The 20,268-nt window shown below is 37.5% G+C and overlaps 1 protein-coding gene and 1 long non-coding RNA gene across 3 annotated transcripts in view; one reads left to right on the plus strand and one right to left on the minus strand.

Annotated features, from left to right (window-relative positions):
* Nucleotides 1-20,268, minus strand: part of LOC139946430 (latrophilin-like protein LAT-2) — a 67,069-nt gene that overhangs the window by 20,470 nt on the left and 26,331 nt on the right. The window contains exons 4-7 of the mRNA XM_071944077.1: nt 18,194-18,460; nt 5,646-5,708; nt 1,514-1,707; nt 930-1,050 (exon numbers count right to left, since the gene is read on the minus strand). Coding sequence (XP_071800178.1) covers nt 930-1,050; nt 1,514-1,707; nt 5,646-5,708; nt 18,194-18,460 — 645 coding nt within the window. The remainder of the gene's footprint in view (nt 1-929; nt 1,051-1,513; nt 1,708-5,645; nt 5,709-18,193; nt 18,461-20,268) is intronic.
* On the plus strand, nt 8,413-12,222 carry LOC139946431 (uncharacterized). 2 transcript variants are annotated; one of them, XR_011787239.1, is made up of 4 exons: nt 8,437-8,552; nt 9,132-9,185; nt 9,301-9,363; nt 10,685-12,222. It is a non-coding gene; the product is annotated as an uncharacterized lncRNA (long non-coding RNA). The 2 variants fall into 2 exon arrangements; XR_011787240.1 differs by lacking the exon at nt 9,132-9,185 and having other exon boundaries at nt 8,413-8,552.

The following is a 20,268-nucleotide window of genomic DNA, read 5'->3' on the forward strand; positions in this document are numbered from 1 at the left end:
TTGCTGTCGAGAAGTCGTACACCCGTTCTCATGAATGCGTTAACAAATGGCTTTTCAACGTTATCGTATAACGAAACCGAGCGCCAGAGTTGGGTTAGAAAACTAGGTTGCAGAAATAGAAGATTACTTTCATCCATACATACCTTTGGGGGAAAAAGGTACCCTACAAAAAAATACATTATTGCGGGTTGGGCTGTTTGCCATTGAAAGGTCCGACTTTGTGTTTCCTGACCACACAAAAAGGCTGATCAAACATGAAGTGTGACTTCAAGATGGTACGGAGCTCTGGAAGTGCCACACCCGACATCAGATCATGAGACGGATGTTCATTCATTCATTCAAATGTTGGTACAAAATTCCCATGGCGACCAGTGGTCGAATGACAGGTAAATATACAGATAATAAAAACTAGGAAGGAATTATATTCTTACAAGTTAGCGTCGTAAACGTGAGTGATGATATACTGAGATGCTTAATGTCTTGGGATGACATTAACATCTTGAACGTAGGTTGTCGACTACCTGATATATAATTCATCTTTGGATAACATCCTATTTTAAGTCAACAACCAGAGATAAATTATCCTGGGCTGACAACATCACACTCCAAAAATGTTGTTATGCCGAGATAAATTATTTACGTACATAATATAAAAGGCACTGTATGGACACAATTGGTATTTACTCAAAATTGTTCTTAAACATCCAAACAGAATTCATGTTTTATTTGATTGATTCCCATGGTGATATACGAACCTCTAATGCAAATATGGTTGCGTACTTATGCAAGGGGCAAGTTGTCGTAAGCGGCAATCTCGTCCGTCACGTTGAACACATACATTTAATTAAGTAAAGTTGAGTTAATTTGTTTGTTGTAGAACATCCAAACAGAATTTATGTTTTATTTTATTCCCATTGTGGTATACGAACCTCTAACGCAACTGTACTTGATGGTTGCGTATTTATGCAAGGGGCAGTTGTCGTAAGCGGCGATCTCCTCTGTTACGTCGATACTGCAGTTCCTCTGCACATCACATCTTCTTTTAACAATCTGGGAATTTTAAAGAGAACGATAGTGTTAATTCAAATCTTTTTGAAAACGGACTGTTAAAGGCACAGGACACTATAGTGTCCAGTGTCCTACTTGTTAACGGGCATTAGAGAGTATAAAATATTGTCCCCCAAAATTAGGGACGTCTCTCAAATTGTGTATTCCAACTACGATTTATACTAATCTTCCCGTGTGCACCAGGAGCCAATTTCATAGAGCTGCTTTAGCACGAAAGAGATGCTAAGCACAACAAAATTGTGAAGGTTTCTAGCAAAACTACCTTGTTATGTACAATTTGTAACTGGTATCATGTTCATTTCGGCTGAGCAGAAAATAATTAAGCCATATTTTCAGCTCTATGAAATCATAGGCCCTGCCGGTAATTTCTGAGAAAGACGCCACTGCGGTCGAAACGTGGGCGGGGTCATTACCAGATAAAACTATTATTACAATTAAAACTGACCTCAATTAGCAACAGATCTAGGCCATTTGGGAAGACACAGCTGTCGGTGGGGAGCACGACATTTGGGTCGGCACAGACCGTACTCTCCCCGGTCCTAGCGAAGAAAGCCGTGTCAACCTGGATCAGCCTACCCGGGCCACAGTCGATCTCAAGGGGCTCATTCCGACATAGGATCTCAGTCTGGGGCTGAAGAGCTACGATATAAAACATAAACAAAATTCGATTGCGGAAGTAAAAAAAAAAAAAAATGAATGTCCCTTTACGGCCTCCGTAAGACTCTAAGTTTGGTTGAAGAAAGTAGTTGATTTCAAATTTAGTTTGCGGTAACACTATATTACCGCAAACCAAATATAGGCCTACATCACGATGCAGATCCCATAATTATTATAATTGATTTTCTGCTTATCAGCGGTACATTCAAAAACGGGTTATAAAAGAAAACCTCAAAAATGGACGCAATGTGCCTTTAAATTTGTGCGTCTCTGTGTGCATCGATAGCCTACTTGCAGTGTCCTTTATAGAGGCTATCCAAGGCCAAATTCAATGCTGTGTGTGACAAGGGTGTTTTTTTCTTTCATTATTATCTTGCAAGTTCGATGATCGATTGAGCTCAAATTTTCACAGGTTTGTTATTTTATGCATATGTTGAGATACACCATCTGTGAAGGCTAGTAGTCTTTGACAGTTACCAATAGTGTCCACTGCATTTAAACGGTGTACATTTCATTTTGTTTGAATGATACTCTTCCAGAGTTGAAACATGACGTCATCGGGTATCACACTAATAACGTAAAAAGCGCAAAAATTTCCAACAAATATTCTGTGTGGTGTATGTGTATGGCATGCAAGTAGTATTACACTGCAAAATACTTGACAACATGGGTGTTGTCATATTATACATACAAAAACAGAATCAAACTTTACACCGTGATCAATGTTTCACAATTTGATTCATTTTTGTCCTTTTTGGTGTCTAGGTGACGCACCAATGGACAGAAAGTTAAAATTTCACCAATATCCGCCAAAACAAATTCGTAGCCTGGTGTTATTTTTAACGCCCTAAGATCATGATAATTTTTTGATTCTCTCGTCGAGGACACCACTCGAAATAGAAGAAGAATCTAATACAATGTGAAACTGACAACTTTAACAGAGGACCCCAGTTTCTGCAGTGCTAGCTTGTGAGCTCGCGGGTACAAACACCTTTTACACACGTACAAAATAATGTACTTTGTGTTGACAAAACAAGCAGCGTCTGTGCGGCACCTAAATGTAGCCCGAGCCCTAAATGTAGCCCGAGCCCTAAATGTAGCCCGGACCTAAATGTAGCCCCAAACATGTACCTAAATGTAGCCCGGACCTAAATGTAGCCCCAAACATGTACCTAGATGTAGCCCGGACCTAAATGTAGCCCCAAACATGTACCTAGATGTAGCCCGGACCTAAATGTAGCCCCAAACATGTACCTAGATGTAGCCCGGACCTAAATGTGGCCCAAACATGTACCTAGATGTAGCCCGGACCTAAATGTAGCCCCAAACATGTACCTAGATGTAGCCGGACCTAAATGTAGCCCCAAACATGTACCTAGATGTAGCCGGACCTAAATGTAGCCCCAAACATGTACCTAGGTGTAGCCGGGACCTAAATGTAGCCCAAAACATGTACCTAGATGTAGCCCGGACCTAAATGTAGCCCCAAACATGAACCTAGATGTAGCCCGGACCTAAATGTAGCCCCAAACATATACCTTACTTTGCCGCACAAGCGTCTATACTGTTCGAATTAATGATACCAGGCGGCGAATTACAGGCATGCCACAGAGGCATTGGCCTCCGTTGTCCCCGGTCTTGGCCTTGGTGCCTGCCTTTGAAAAGTTTTAATATTTTCCAGTGGAAGTTCCCTTTGCAAAAGAAAATTAAAGGCGAAATTCCAGGCCTTTCGCAGCACAATAATAGGGAGTTTTCGTTTTCGACATTTTTACAAATGTAATTGTATGCTTTGAACCGTGCTACTGTGCGGACCGGGGACGGGTGGTCTCCTGCATGGGATCCTTGTGTATATTTATTATCACCCATAGCCACACTTGTTAAATTCCCCGCTATGGGATCATTTGTTTCGGTCGATACTGTATTTGCTGACCGGCAAGACTGTTGTGTGTGTTTTGTCTTAAGTCCAGTCCTCTGTTTGTGTTTGTTTTTTGTTTGTTTCAGTGTTTACTAATCATCTTTGTAAACGTACATGCATATGCATTGAGACCTGCTGTTATATTTTGTTCATTGGTGGCTCGACTCGACCACGGACCTCTACTGTTCACTTGACATTATTTTATAATCTCAATGCATATGCATGTCATAAGGGACCATTGCCTACAAGCTTTGCTTCTTAAATGGATCCCTCCGCAGTGTCAACATTGTTATGCAACATTGTTATTTCTTCAAACCTATGTTGTGAAACGATTATTTTTCATTGTTGTAATGATTTCTTGTGACTGCTGTTTGATATTGCTTTTTTTGTCTTTTGATACTGTGGAAATAAAATGAACCTTGAACTGTCTTTATAAAAATGATAACGTAAATCACCTAATAGATGTTAAATTTGCATCGGGGATAACAAATATTAATTTTTGGTTTTTACCCATATACACCGATGTGTGTAGCACTGTATACTCAGTACTTTCCCGAGTCCTGTGAAAAAAATCACGGGCATTTTACTCGGGTGGGATTCGAACCCACGACCTTTGCAATTCTAGAGCAGTGTCATATGGTATGACACTGCTCTAGAATTGCAAAGGTCGTGGGTTCGAATCCCACCCGAGTAAAATGCCTGTGATTTTTTTCACAGGACTCGGAAATGTACTGAGTATACAGTGCTACACACATCGGTGTATATGGGTAAAAAACAAAAATTAATATAAATCACCTAATTTAAAAGTGTCTTAAATAAATACGCTCAAGACGACGGATGGTTCAGCGACGGTAATGATTACATTTGGCGCCATATGCGCATGCGTCGGCTTTGAGGACGGTCGTCCCTCAATTTCTACGACGGTACTTGGGATGAATCTTCGTTGTGCTGAAAACGACAACGTTTGGCTGAAAACCGTCGCAGAACCATCCGTCGTCGAAAACGAAAACTCCCTAGTATGATCTGCTGTTTTCAGAACCAACACTGAATCCTTGCCCTTTTCGTCCAATCGTTGTCTCGTACATCAGTCTGCACCATTGTTGTCTAAAATCCTGTTATTTATTAATTTGATGATGCAAACATTGGCGCTGCACGGCTTCAGCATTTTGCTATTGTCTCTATATTCAGATAACTCATGTCGGTCTGCAAACAATGGGCTTCTTAATTGGTTGCGTGTTTGTGTAAAATAAAATACATTATCCAGCCGGTTATTACAACTTTTGTTGTCAAATTTTAATGTTTAGGGCTATAAATAACCGCTTGCATGTGCAATAGCAGGTAGCCAAATTTCACGGAAAATAGTTGGCCTTGGGAATTGGGATAAAAGTGCTTGTTTAGTAGATAATATTTTATTTTAATTTTTAATTTTTCCCCTTTTTGTGCGGTTAGTGGTGATGTTTTGTTTTTTAACTTAAATATATTTGTATTCATTTGTTCAGTAGTTTGGGTTCTTCTTTCTTTCTTACTTGTTTACCCCCCCCCCCCTTTTTTTAAGGGGGGGGGGTATAAGGGAGTCACCAAGGATGCCTCTTACGATTTCAGCATTATTTTACTAAAACTAACAACAAATCCAAACACACGTCTCCAAAAAGACACGTGCCAAACCACGACGGTGAACGCAAAGAAAGGGAAATGTACAAATGACTATCGGCCACATGTCTCGGCGCGCTATAATTTCATTAAGACATCAACACAGCCTTGGCTGTTATTTCATTATTAAATAACAATAAAATTCCATTCCAACGATGATTAATGCAATAATATTCATGCACTTGAAGGAAATGTTATACAGGAATGACCCAAGGCCGATTTTTTTAAATAGAATTCAAAATTAACAAGTTGTCAAGTATGGAGTGACAGGAAAAAAGAATAATGTAAAAAGACAGGTGGTCGAGTAATAGAAATGGTGTGAGATAATTAATTTAAATAATTATATACTCCATACCTGAGGTTTCATTGCAGAACTGTCCAGAATAGCCATCCTCGCAAAGACATTGAAACGTCCTCTCTTTATGATGGGAAACAACAAGGAAAAAAAACCCAAATTCAATAAAATGTTAATAAAAAAAAAAAACTGCACAGGGACGCTCCTACACCCATTTTGCACAACGCTTGTTATACATGTTCCTAATAATAGGACATCATTGGGCGATGGGTCATTTCACATGCTGGAACCACTCTCTGGAAAGTAAAACCACTTCAAACTCGTAATATTTCTAGTGTTGATACTTTTAAGACTAGTTCGAAAACTAGCTTGTTTAATATGGCTTATGTATTATTGTTCTTTGTCTGATTTTCCTTGAGCACTTTTATTTTGTGGACTTTGGCGCCTTACAAATATTCTATATTATGATTAGTATTTATCACAAGTAGCAAGTGGAAAATTGAATGGATTCTTTTATTTATTTTCCAGTACACTTTCCAGAACTGCCGAGTCCAAAACGCAATATTTGAAAACAACGCAAAGGTTTTTCCCGCTATTTTTTCTTGACTCCTTGCATGCCACCTGAATTACAATTAAGTTCATGCAACAACACTCTATAGCGTCTGTTCCACACAGTCAATAGTTCTTTGTTTTTTAAAATCAATCTTGCTGAAATATTCAAATAAACGCGAGCTTAATCTAAGATGGTAATCTCAAGTTCAACCCTTTTATCTTTAAACATTTATGAGCAGTCGTCATAGAAGCTCGACCAGCTACTGGTTCGCCATTGATCGGTCGAGAAATATTCACACAAAGCGGCGTCAGTCGTTGATTGCCAAGGTTGTGGTATTTATAGTAGGGGACAAGAGCTTGGGTTTCACCAATCTACGGGAGCGTGCTGGCGGGTCCTGAACCGCTCCAGGGCGGGCAGGGTGAAGGGTGTGTTTCATCACCCCGCCCGATCGTTTTGCGAGTTCTGTATAAGCCGCATGGACGCACACGGTAGCTGTTTTGAGGTGTACGCTTTGAAATGATTAATCATTTCCGCTGAAGCACACAACACTTGTATGTTAGTCGTCAATGATTGAAGTAGTCACATCCTTCATAAAGGATAATTAACCGTCATTAATCTCCATTAGAGCAACATTTCTGACAGTGTCATTAACACTATAATACTGACAACTAAACCTGCGTGCAGTGAGCGCCGCTGTCAGCACATGCTGACATATTTCAGTATTTCCATTATTTTAAACACATAGTGAGATGTAGGACCACACTGGTCAGCTCAAATTATATCCTACGTCCTATAGGGGTGTCAATCAACATGGGTCAAGAGATTTGGTTAAAAAGGGGGCAGGACAAAACTCTGCCAGCCTCGAGTTTGTAGAAAATCGGATATGTCAATTAGTGTTATGTGACTATAAACTTTATCAATTTAAGGATTTGGGTACTTTTTCAAAATGTCCACAGATTTACATTAAACTTACAGGGTTTGAAGATAATGATAGTGGAAAACTTCCCCTCAAATATTACTAACTAAGGTTCGGTAGTTTTTGAGAAATGAGTAAAACAAGTCACAAAATATTTGTGGTCTCATGCGACCAAAATTATTTTAGCATGTAAAATCCCCTTTAGCAGTTATGATATTATACCAAAACCAAAGCATAACTGGTTAATACGTTTTTACATGCTAAAACTGAGATGAAAATTATTACTTTTACTCATTTCTCAAAAACTACAGCACCTCAGTAGGTAAAATTTCAAGGGAAGCTTTCTACTATTATAATCTTCTGTAAGTTTAATGTAAATCTCTGTGGACATTGTGTTTTTTGTTAGGAAAAAGTACATAGACCCTTTCAGGATTTTAATTTGTGCATAGAAGAAGTATAATCAGGTGAGGTTTGCGGTAGTACCATGTGTAAATCTCTTTTGAATAGTGTTGGTTCTGAAAATAAAAGGTGGTTAATGACTCAACGTTTCGACCAGTATTCTCTGATCGTCTTCCATGACATGGTTAAAGCATGGTTAAAGGCAGTGGACACTACTGGTAACTGTCAAAGACTACACTGAAAACATCTAGTAGTCAATTTGGAGAAAAAATTAGTCAACTACGCAATAAAAATTAGTCTTTCCATTCATGACTAATTTATCAATCCGAACTAACTAATAGTAAACATTTTTACTAATTGAGCTAATGAAATTACTAATCAATATTTTTTAAAGACTAATACGAATTAGTTATTTCTAATTTTGTCCGTAGATAAGTTGATACAGAGTACTGATTGACTAATTTGTTTCTCTCCAAAATATGAAATGACCAGTCTGACATAGCAATGACAAATTTGTCGACTAATGTGTGAGAAAAATACTAATTGAATTGGCTCCGAAGGCGGGCACTCGATACAAAAGCCTGTACAGAACTTACTCGTACAACGTTCGGTCGAGTGCCACCGACCCTTCCTCCCTATCAAGAGGTTGTGAATTAAATACAATTATGTATTCTTCATCAAAGGGCATTTCTTAATTAATAAATTTAATACAAGAATAAACTCCTGTTTCAACTTTTGGAAAACATGGGCGCCGCTTGTAACCTTGGAGGTAGTCTGTAAACAGTGCTGTCAGTAATCAGCACGGTGAGTACAACTAACAGAACAGCCAGAACACAAATCGCACCCCCTGGTCAGGCCGGTTTCGCGCCGATATTGTTTAGTGCGCGATGGTCGCGCAGCATTGCAATTCAGCACAGTTTATTACACTGTTCAAAAACCATTATCGAAAAATAGCGTGTCATTTTCACTGTCGCGCAAATATCGCCCGCGCGATTCGTAACTTTCCCTCTCGTCTGCAGTAGAGCAGCACAAGAACGTCAGGTTATTAGTCCGTGTCAACGTGTGCTGTTGGTGGGTGGTGGAATGTGAAATAAATAAGGTAATTAATTTATTGTATTCTGTTGTAATTATTCAGAAATTTAATAACATGTTAATAAGTAACGCATAGAGGACTTGCCTGGCTGAGAATGAACAAACGTTAACTTACATAAGCAACATTTTTAGTTCCCCTTTTCAAATTTCAATCTCAACTCAAAAAAGTTTCATGAACTAACGTACTGCGGAGTACATGTATGTTGTACTGCTGTATGTAGTATAAAACTGCTATTGCTACACTACTTCTAAGTAAATACACCACCATACACGAGCAACCGGTTTCTGTTGAGCCAGTCACCAGTGCAGTGACGGCAAGTTATGAGCAATTCAGAAATTAGCTGTGAGTCACAAACTAAACCATAAAGAACAATTTTATTAGCATGATTTATAGTCGCCAAGTTTTTGGAAAAAAGGTGAAAATCACAAAGGGCAAAGCGATGTTTTCAGGAGAGTCGCGTATTAAGTAGTAAATACCAGTACTGCTATGTACTGGTACATACGTTGTACATGCTAAAATAATGTTTGTATCCTGAGGCGAAGTTATTTTTGTGACATTGTTTTCCTCATTTCTCAAAAACTACAGCACCACAGCAAGTATTTTAAGGGAAGCTTTCTACCACCATTATCTTAAAACTGTGTAAGTTTAATTTTTATTTTAAATGTAAATCTGTGGACATTGCGTTTTTGGTCGAACAAAAAGTACCCAAACACTTTAAGGATTTTAATTAAGAAACCTTTGTTTTGTATTTCAGGTTGACGTGCATGTACACAGGCCTACATACATCCCATACAACTTTCACCATGGACTCGACAAAGTAAGTTCACTGCCTACACAGACATAGTCAACAGTTTTTCACATTTTATATTTATTGATGGCAAAATTAAATTTCTGCATGAATACCCGAAGCAGGACGTTTCGAACCCAATCATTAATACTATGTAAGTTGCACAAAAGATTTAGCCACTACTAGTGTACGAGAGTAGCTACACTACTCCTAGAACTATTTCGGTTTCGTCTGGCTATTGTCTCCCGTAACCTCATAGGTTTATATCTCTCACGCTTAAATGATGGTTCAACCGTTGTTCAATGAATTTTGGAATCAAAAATCTCTCTTTATTTTTATTTTAATCTCGCATGTGTCCTTTGATATCTCAATGTCCAAGGGGGGCGACCAGAGAACCCACTCCGCAATCTCAAAAAATGTTAAAAGTTATAAATTCCTACCGTTATTCAGTCCCCAAATACTCTGTTTTACCACTACACTACAAATACTGATTGTCCCCGAACTCTGTCGAACGCATCGCGAAGTCACGACACATGACGAGCGTGCGCATATTTTTTTTTCCCAGGACAAACGTGGAGAATTATCTACACACATTTGTCCTAAAATTAAAAAACACTTGATCCGTGCTTTGCGTACAAAAACATATGGACACGCATCTGGGAACCAGACGTCTGATTCCTAGACGCGTGTCCATATGTTTTGTACACAAAACACGGATCAAGTGTTTTTTTTTAATTCTAGTGTAAGCGGTAATGTATGTCAACTGAATACTACTTGCATGCACCCCACCTCCTTTCTGGCAAAACCACCACAGAACCTTCATTTTATGACCCCAAATAAATTTTAATGGTTTTTGTACGTGGTAATCTGCTCTATCAAGCAGAGTTTTTTTCATGAAATTTCTGGAATGATGTTTTTTTTAAATCTTGGTCAAAGGTCAAGGTATTGTGTCAAAGATCATAGTTATTTTTTTACTTATTTTAAGGATTTTTGATTAGAGCATTTAATTCTGATCCAAATTTGCACAATTTTGTGGAAAACTTGTCTATTTATGGTTTATTTCTTTAAAAGGGGGGGGGGGTGATCACCCACGAACTCGTGGAATATGCACCCCCAAAAAAATCTGCATCCCATGTTGACATGCTTGTATAATAACTAATAGTGTTATGTGATGTCATGCAGTGGTCTCAAATTGTAGAAAAAAAGTTGCAAAATTGCTTCCCAAAGCACTGATGTGCTGTATTGTAGCATAAATTAAGTTTTGTCCATTTAGTACTTGAAGTATGAATAAGACATCTGGTTGCTTACAGCAATATTGAGTAACTTTACTTTTTACTTTTATTTATTAAAGGATGAAGACACCACACATCCTGTGTACATCGAAATGGATGAACAATCGGCACATGTGTCTACAGAGTTTAAAGGAGTTGCAGAAGGCGAGGTAGTTTCTGTTGTTGATGATGTAACAACAGCAGTCGCGTGCTACATTTCCTCGTTTTTTGTATTTCACATGCAGTACATCCCAGAACTAGTGAAGACAATTGCTTTTTATCAATATGGTGTTCTTAAGATTGACGACCAGACTGGTATTCATAAGTCAGTTTTAAGCCTACTGGCACGTTTAACTTAGAAAAGGTCACTTTCCAAGAAAATGTAAAAACAAACTTGATATGACCCAACATGCACATAAAATAACAAACATGTGAAAGCTCAATAAGACTTATGTGTTTTAAACTTATTTTCAAACATCAGAATTTATCCTGCAGGGTCATATATTTGGATTCCGTGACCATTTATTTGCTACCTTTTTTCTCGATGGATTTGACTTCAGGAACCATTTAAAAAGAAAATAAGGTCCTATGAGCCTCTGAAATGTAATAGGAACTTTTTTTATTGCGCAGTATTCAAAATGGCCACCGACGCCATCTTGAAAAACATAAATTGTAATAGCTCTGGCCCCAGATGACCTAGACGGACAAATGAGATGTCCTTTTCCACTATTTCTGGCATGCCAAATACACTGGAATGGTAATTGTAAAGTTTTGGGACCATCTTGACCTCTAAATCCAAGATGGCCGCCGTCGCCATCTTGAAAAAACATACAATGTAATAGCTCTGGCACCATATGACCTAGACGGACAAAAGAGATGTAATTTTCCACTATTTCTGACATGCTTAATACACTGGAATGGAAATTGTAAAGTTTGGGGACCATCTTGACCTCTAAATCCAAGATGGCCTCCTTCGCCATCTTGAAACATAACTTCCATATTAGCTCTGGCACCAGATGACCTAGACAGACATAGACTTTAACTATCAAATAATATAATAGAGGCATGAATAGGTTTTCATCACTCAGGATGGCCAATGATGTTTTTAGATAATAATCTTATTAAATATTATCCCTATAAACAAAACAAAAACCATAATTGATTTTTCATATGTTAAAAATGAAACCCTGATTGTTCTCTGTTAGTTTATCTTGTGCCAGAGCTGTCACATTTCATAATTTTCAAGATGGCGGAGGCGGCCATCTTGGATTTTGTGACCACGATGATCCCTAACTCTACAATTACCATTCCAGTGGATTTTGTAATGGCAGAAATAGTGGGAATATACACTTTTTCCCCGTCTGGTTCCATATCGCTAGTATATTTTTCAAGTTGGAGATGTCGGCCATCTTGGATTTAGAGGTCAAGATGGTCCCCAAACCTTACAATTACCATTCCAGTGTATTTGGCATGCCAGATATAGTTGAAAAGGACATATATTTTGTCTGTCTAGCTCATATGGTGCCAGATCTATTACAAGTTATGTTTTTCATGATGGCGTCGGCGGCCATTTTGAATATTGCGCAATATAAAAATAGTTCCTGTCACATTTGAGAGGTTCATAGGGGCTTATTTTTCTTTTAGATGGTTCCTGAAGTCAAATCCATCGAGAAAAAAAGGTAGCAAAAAAATGGTCACGGAATCCAAAGATATGACCCTACTGTAAATACTATTGTTTTACTCATTTCCTAAAAACTATGCCATTTCAAGCAAAACTATTTCAAGGGAAGTTTTCTACCATGACCATCTTTATACCATGCAAGTTTTGTGCAAATCTTTAACCATATATAAAACAGTACAATTATTTTTCAGTAGTCAAAGTCCACTTGTGAAAGAAAGACAAAATCATCATGGCCAATCTTACATTATTAAACTGTGTAAGTTTTAACTTTATTTGATACGCTTTCAGTGCAAAATTTGTTAGCACCCCCAAAACGTGTGCAATGTGCATGTAATTCCAATATAATTCCAGTTCTGTATACTAAATTTCCATAATATTGTGTCTAAACTGTGTTAAATTAAACTTTTTAACAATAAAATTCCTCTATGGAATATACCTCTTAAAGTTATTGTTGGCAGCGAATGAAGTTGTGTTCAAAATTTTGCACTGAAAGGGCTTACAAAATTACAGGTTTTCAGGTAAAATTAGAGACTTGTAATAACTTGTTTACTTTCATAATCGTTTTACTGTCGATTGAAAAATTGGTACATCACTGAATTTGACCTTAAATACCGCTTTATTAAAGTCCTGTCATCACGGTGTGTACTCTAGGTCGGACTAATGGGTTGTTAAAACAACTTTTTAACTTTGCAAGTTGGGAAAAAAAAATCTATTGAAGTTTGTTTAATAATGTTAAACAATTTTTGAGATTCAGTAGTTATTCAGCAGATTGTTCTCAAAGGAACTGATGGTTAACAAAGTTGCTTCAGTTGGAGTTGTGTTGGATTTGCAATAAATTTACAGTGACTAATTATAACAGAAGAGAAGTGTGTAAAAGACTAATTATTGGTATTGTCAGACTAATTGAAAGACTAAATAGTTGTGCTGCATGACTAATTAATTTTCTTGGATGACTAATTTAATTTAGTGTATTACCAATCTCCAGATCAATTAGTCATTTTAAACCATTTTCAAAGACAAACTATAATTTGTCATTTCAGTGTGTATTGACTAATCTTTTGATTGAGTGACCTATTAAAGATTAGTCAAATTAAACCATGTAAATGACTAATTTTTTTTAGACAATTGACTAAGTGATGTTTTCAGTGTAGCCTTTACAGTCGTGTATCTCAACATATGCATAAAATAACTAACCTGTGAACATTTGAGCTCAATCGGTCATCGAAGTTGCGAGATAATAATGACAGAAAAAACACCCTTGTCACACAAAGTTGTGTGCGTTTAGATGGTTGATTTCGAGACCTCAAGTTCTAAATTTGAGGTCTCGAAATCAAATTTGTGGAAAATTACTTCTTTCTCGAAAACTATGGCACTTCAGAGGACGCCGTTTCTCACAATGTTTTGTACCATCAACCTCTCCCCATTACCCGTCACCAAGAAAGGTTTTATGCTAATGATTATTTTGAGTAATTACCAATAGTGTCCACTGCCTTTAACAACACAATTGAATAATATAACAATTTGTTGGGGGGGGGGGGAGCAAAACAAAGCCTCCCGACTCAATGAAGAAGCTTGTCAGCATGGCTGATAAACGTAGCGTAGGATCGTTGAAACCAAACTGGTTTCTCGCTGCATGGTTTTCAAACACATTTTCTGACTCAGTGAAATTGCTTTTTGAAAAGAAGAAAAAAATCCGCTAACATCAGGAATGGACATTTAATCACCTGAAACGCTATAAAGGATCCCCTTTACTACCAGTTCAGCAATTTGCTTATACACGCTTTTAAAACAATCGACGATGTTTGCCCCTAGCCAAGCACAACGTGATACAACTACTTTCCACATGATTTAAATTTCTGCTATAGCTAAATTAATTTATTGTTATGGGCACGGTAATTAAATGATACATGCTCCATACCATTGGATGTGATATTTTTAAAAGTTCAAATTTGTCTCTCTCTTCGAAGACATTGTCCCATCTCGTCAATAATCAGCGGGTGAAGGTTTTATACACAGACTTGTTTGGAGTAGGGCAACGTTGTGGGATTCCCCATGTGCCGTCTGTATATCCCTTTTCTTAAAGGCACTGGACACAATTGGTAATTACTCAAAATAATTGTTAGAAGAAAAAAACTAACTTAGTATACGAGCAATGGAGAGCTGTTGATATTATGAAACATTGTGATAAACGGCTCCCTCTGAAGAAACGTAGTTTTTGAGCGGTAATTTCTCATTCAAATATTAAAGGCAGTAGACACTATTGGTAATTACTAAAAATAATTATCAGCATAAAACCTCACTTGTTCACGAGTAATGGGGAGAGGTTGATGGTATAACACATTGTGAGAAACAGCTCCCTCTGAAGTGACGTAGTTTTCGAGAAAGAGGTACTTTTCCACCAGTTTGATTTCGAGACCTCAAGTTTAGAACTTGAGGTCTCGAAATCAAGCATCTGAAAGCACACGACTTTGTGTGACAAGGGTGTTTTTTTTCTTTCATTAATTTCTCGCAACTCCGCCGACCAATCGAGCTCAAATTTTCACAGGTTTGTTATTTTATGCATATGTTGAGATACACCAAGTGAGAAGACTGGTATTTGACAATTCCCAATAGTGTCCAATGTCTTTGAAAGCTTTCAGGCCTGAAGCATTTTATTATGCACCCGAAAGCACACACATTTGTGCAACAAGGGTATGTATAGGTATTCGTACAATACGAGCACAAGACCGCTTGATATTATTGGTTTTTGTATTTCATTTTTCCATTGCAACTTCAATGATCAATTGAGTCAACAGTTTGACGGATTTGTTATTTTATGCATCAAAGTGAGATAATGGTCTTTGACCAACTGTCAAAGGTGTCTAGTGCCTTTAAAATAATTGTTAGCATAACAAGTTGACTCCGGTAACCAACACTCTTGGTAGTTACTAAAAATAATTATTAGCATAAAACCTTACTTGGTAACGACCAATGGAGAGCTGTTGATAGTATAAAACATTGTGAGAAATGGCTTCCTCCGAAGTAACGTAGTTTTCGAGTGAGAAGTAATTTTCCATGAAATTTGATATCAAGACCTCAGAATTAGATTTTGAGGTCCCGAAATCAAGCAACTGAAAGCACATAATTTTATGTGATAAGGGTGGTTTTTTCTGGCATTGTTATGTCGCAACTTCGACGACCAATGAGTACAAATTTTTACAAGTTTGCAATTGTATGGATATGTTGAGATACACCAAGTGAGTATTTTTTAAAGCAGAAAACGCAAAGCAGAAACTAGGTTCAGTTCAAACGACTCCTGCTCTTCGTCACACTTTTGTTCTGATTGGCATCCTTGTGTGCAGCTCAATCTTGAAATAATTGGGACAATAGACACGCAACAACATAGCAATATCAGAAATTAATTTAGTGTATGTAAGTCCTTCATGTTTTGTGACGGGATTTTGTACAAAAATTAACAACAAAGCAATATCAAAGATTAATTTGGGGGTATGTATGTCAGTACTGATGTATGTCCTACATGTCAGTATTCATCTTTCGACGTTTTTTTTTGTACAAAAAGCATTATCCAAAATGAACTTAGTGTACGTGTGTCCTACAAATTCATCTCGCTATAGTGACGGGTTTTTGTATAAATAGCTTCATACGTCTCTCGGGAGAAGTATGATAGTCCGAGTGCGATTGGTTTTGCCTTCTGTTGTAAAGAGACGTGGACATGTACTTAATCAACTCTAGTTTGACTTATGGTATTCCATTAACTTGATTAAAGGTATGGACACCATTGGGAATTGTGAAAGACCAGTATTCTCACTTGGTGTATCCATAGAGCTGGTGTATCCCAATCCCATTATATGCTGAAATAACAAATCTGTGTTAATTTTGGACTCGCTGTTGCAAGAAAATAATGGAAAAAAAACTTGTTGCACACATTAATTGTGCGCTTTCAGAGGCCTAATATTTGTGTGAAAAAAGACCTCTTTCTCAAAAACTACGGTACTTCACAGAAGGAGCAACAACAAAGCAAAATCAAAGATTAACTTAGGGTATGTGTGTTCTAGAAGTATGACAGTTCGAGTGTGATTAGTTTGTGGACGTGTACTTAATCAAGTCTAGATTGACTTATGGTATTCCACTAACTTAATTAAAAGCACCAGACAACTTCGGACATTGTCAAAGACCACTATTCCCATGGTGTATCCCATTATATGCATAGAATAACAAATCTGTGAACATTTGGACTCAGTATTGGTCATCATAGTTGCAAGAAACTAATGAAAGCAAAACAAAAAATGCGCCTTCATTAAGGGTGTGTACTTTTTTCTAACAAAAACACAATGTCCACAGATTTACATTAAACTTACACAGTTTGAAGATTATGACAGTAGAAAGCTTCCCTTGAAATTTTACTTACTGAGGTGCTGTAATTTTTGAGAAATGAGTAAAAGTAATAATTTTCGTCTCGGTTTTAGCATGTAAAAACGTATTAACCAGTTATGCTATGGTTTTGGTATAATATCATAACTGGTTAAGGGGATTTTACATGCTCATGAGACCAAAATTATTTTGTGACTTGTTTTACTCATTTCTCAAAAACTACACAACCTTAGTTAGTAATATTTGAAGGGAAGCTTTCCACTATCATTATCTTCAAACCCTGTAAGTTTAATGTAAATCTGTGGACATTTTGAAAAAGTACCCAAATCCTTTAAAGGCTGTATTTGGGAGCACAAGTGGTGCACGTTTTTTCGGGTCAATTCTGGCCAAGTTTCCATGATTACATGTTTCTTAAACAAGCCCGTTTGCGGCGCCTTTAAAAAAAAAGTAAAGGAGACAGACAAAAATGAATATTCAGTTGAAGGTTAGTATGGTGAACGAGGGACTTACAAACAATGTGAGGAAAGAGATTCGACCCCTTTCCATAGTGTGGTGACCTAATAATTAATGTCCTAATAATTGCCCTTGTTCAGTGACATTTAGGAGCGATTGTCTATACACAAAGTGACATTGATTTCAGACTACATGTATGAGATCTATAACTAGTATGCCAGTAAAAAAAAAATATTTACTCATTTCTTTGTTGATTTAGATCGTTTAACATGAACGGATATGCCTATCTCGTCACACGACATCGAAAATACATCAGGGTAATTGTCAAATACCAGTACACTCACTTGGTGTATCTCAACATTATTCATATACAATTTAAAATATAAAGTATGCTGTGAAAATTTGGCATTTTTTTTTATCGAAGTTGCAATAAAATAATGAAAGAAAACACCATTGTTGCACAATTTTGTGTGATTTCAGGTGCATAAAAAAAGGCTTCGGGCCTGATGTCTTTTCATATTAATTGAGTGAGAAAGCACCCCTTTCTCAAAAACTACGTTACTACAAATATTTTGAATGATAATACCAATAGTGTTCAGTGCCTTTAGGCACAACAAGGATCGAGCTAAGCACAATACAATTTTGCTTATCAGAATAAGGCTATAATAAATGCCAGCCAAAATACCAATCCACTCGCACCAGTTTTGCTTCTATCCTGCTCAGTTTTGATTAGCAAAAAAAATATCTTTGCAATATTTGCTGCTTAAGCATCTCTAGAAATAGGACCCATCTCTGCAATTAACTTTTCTAAGCTAAGCAACGTGTTCAGGATCCAATTTCATAAGGCCTGTAAGCAAAACACTTGCTAAGCACATACAAATCTTACTTAGCAGAAACTTACCAGCCAGAATTCCATAAAGTTTACATTATTGCAACTGGTTCCCCACTCATTTTTTTTTTTTTTTTTTTTGGGGGGGGGGGGGGGGGGGGGCTCATCAATGACATTTGCGAAGCATTATTTCTGCTTAACAGCTTTATGAAGTTGCTAGCAGCAAGCATGAAAGTTTTTGTTTTTGTACCTCACCTTCAAAAAGTAGATCCTTAGGAAGCTCACAGACGAAGTAGAGTTTCCTTTGACAGTCAGCCTCCAGTAGCCTGAAGTCACTATAATATGTCCGGTCTGTGTTTAACATGAGACAGTTGGTGGTGTATCGGTGCTGGTGGTTCAACGGGTACCACAACGGCTCGACGAGCACCCCGCTCGTTCCCCACTCCCAAGTCGACTCGTTCTGGAGGTCGTTCCCACCGGTCCAGAAACCACCTGGGTGATGCTCCTGTGGTGCGATGGGTTCTGCAAAGGTATTTGGTTTTTAGAACATTCAATTTTAACTCAATCATTTTGTTTTCATATTGCAAAATATATTAGAGAAGTATTATAGAGAAGGCTAATTGAACAAAGAAAGAACTAGTAAGTCAACTAAAGAAAGACAATAAATAAACACAGGCAAATACAGGAGGCAAACAAAAAGATGAGGCTTGAAAAGAAATGCCTTTGCACAAGAATGTATAGGCCACACAGGCTAAAATGTACCTTCTCACCCCCGCCCCCCCCCCCCGTTCCAATCTAGCCTTTTGATTTATTAAAAACATAAAAGAATGTAAAAAAAATAAGATACTCTGGCTGATTAGAGAAAAGATGTGTTTTTGAGGGGTAAGAGTTTTTAAAACATTACAATCAACAACCAGTGTTCCAACTGTCACTCTTTCTTTATCAAGATGAACAGGTCTGGCGCAACCGCTGATTTGGGTTAAATTTCGATTACAAATCTCTATTAATTTGGAGAAGAAAACGGAATCCTTTTGTAATTTTCACCACAGGTTTCCTCATCAGGCTTGGAAGATACAGTGTTTAAACTCTCTATGAGGCATCCTTGGTTTCATTAGTAGAAACATATAATTAAAAGAAATACTAGTCAAATAATGGTGTAGTTATTATTGTCCTTAGGTAGTTGTATCACCGTAATGGACTATTAATATTTTTTCATTGCTGCAATTTTATTATCATCGTAATTGTTTTTATTACTACCGAAACAGTTTCAATGTTCCCAGGGGTCAAATGTTTAAGGAGCAGCCACACTGTGTTGTCATTCAATGCTATTTGGATTACAAAATATTCATCATCACATCTCTTCGTCTGCCTCACAGAGAGTGTACATCTTAGCTCGGGCGGATAGTGCAACAGAGCAAAAGTAAAAAAAAAATAATAATAATAATATTCTTGATCCCCGATGCAAATTTAACATCTATTAAAAAAGTAAACAAAACACCAATAAATAAATGAATATAAAACTCCAACGTCTTGGCGCTAAAGGCTATGTCAATGCCCGTTCTTCTGTCAAGCAGAATCCGAATTGGCAGCTACAGCTATTAGGGCTACGGCTAGCTACGGCTAGCTTTCCGCGTCATCATGCATTGAGGATATAGGACGTCCTTGGCAACACACTTAGCACAAGCCGTAGCCCCTAGCTGTAGAAGCCAATTCGGATACGGCATAACGTTGCCGCTGCAACCAATAAGCCTGGTTGGTGGTCACTATATGGGTGCACTGTTTGGTTTGGGTGTAACCCATAGAAATAGGTTCTATTTCTATGGTTAAATAGGTTCCACGTCTATGGTGTATATAAAGTACAGACAAATTTACCTAGACAAAATAGTGTAATAGTAAGCCCTAATGTGTCAACCACATCTCAAACTGACTTATGGCCCTAGCCGTAGCCATAAGAACCTCCATTTTGAGCACACAGTCTCTTCTATCCATTGACAGTTTATAAACTTAACGAGGCATAAAATACTTCATTAGAGCCTTTGTTGATAGGCAAGTTGGCCTTGGCTAACAACGCTTAAATTGCAATAAAATTGCCGTTTCTATAGGAACCTTGTTTCAAAATAAAATACAACACACTTATTACACAGTTCGTGTGCCACGTGTTGTAATATTTAGCCTTCGAGAAAGACTCTGCTAGGGTCGAAATGTCAGGATATTAACTCTATTTATTATTTACACCACCACATTAACGTCGGTGTGTTTTGAAGTTCTCGACAAAGAGAGTGTTGTTCTGTGAGACCTTTATCATGACACGGCCATCTTATTATTATCCC

The sequence above is a fragment of the Asterias amurensis genome, chromosome 13, assembly GCF_032118995.1.
Source record: "Asterias amurensis chromosome 13, ASM3211899v1".
NCBI classification, from domain to species: domain Eukaryota; kingdom Metazoa; phylum Echinodermata; class Asteroidea; order Forcipulatida; family Asteriidae; genus Asterias; species Asterias amurensis.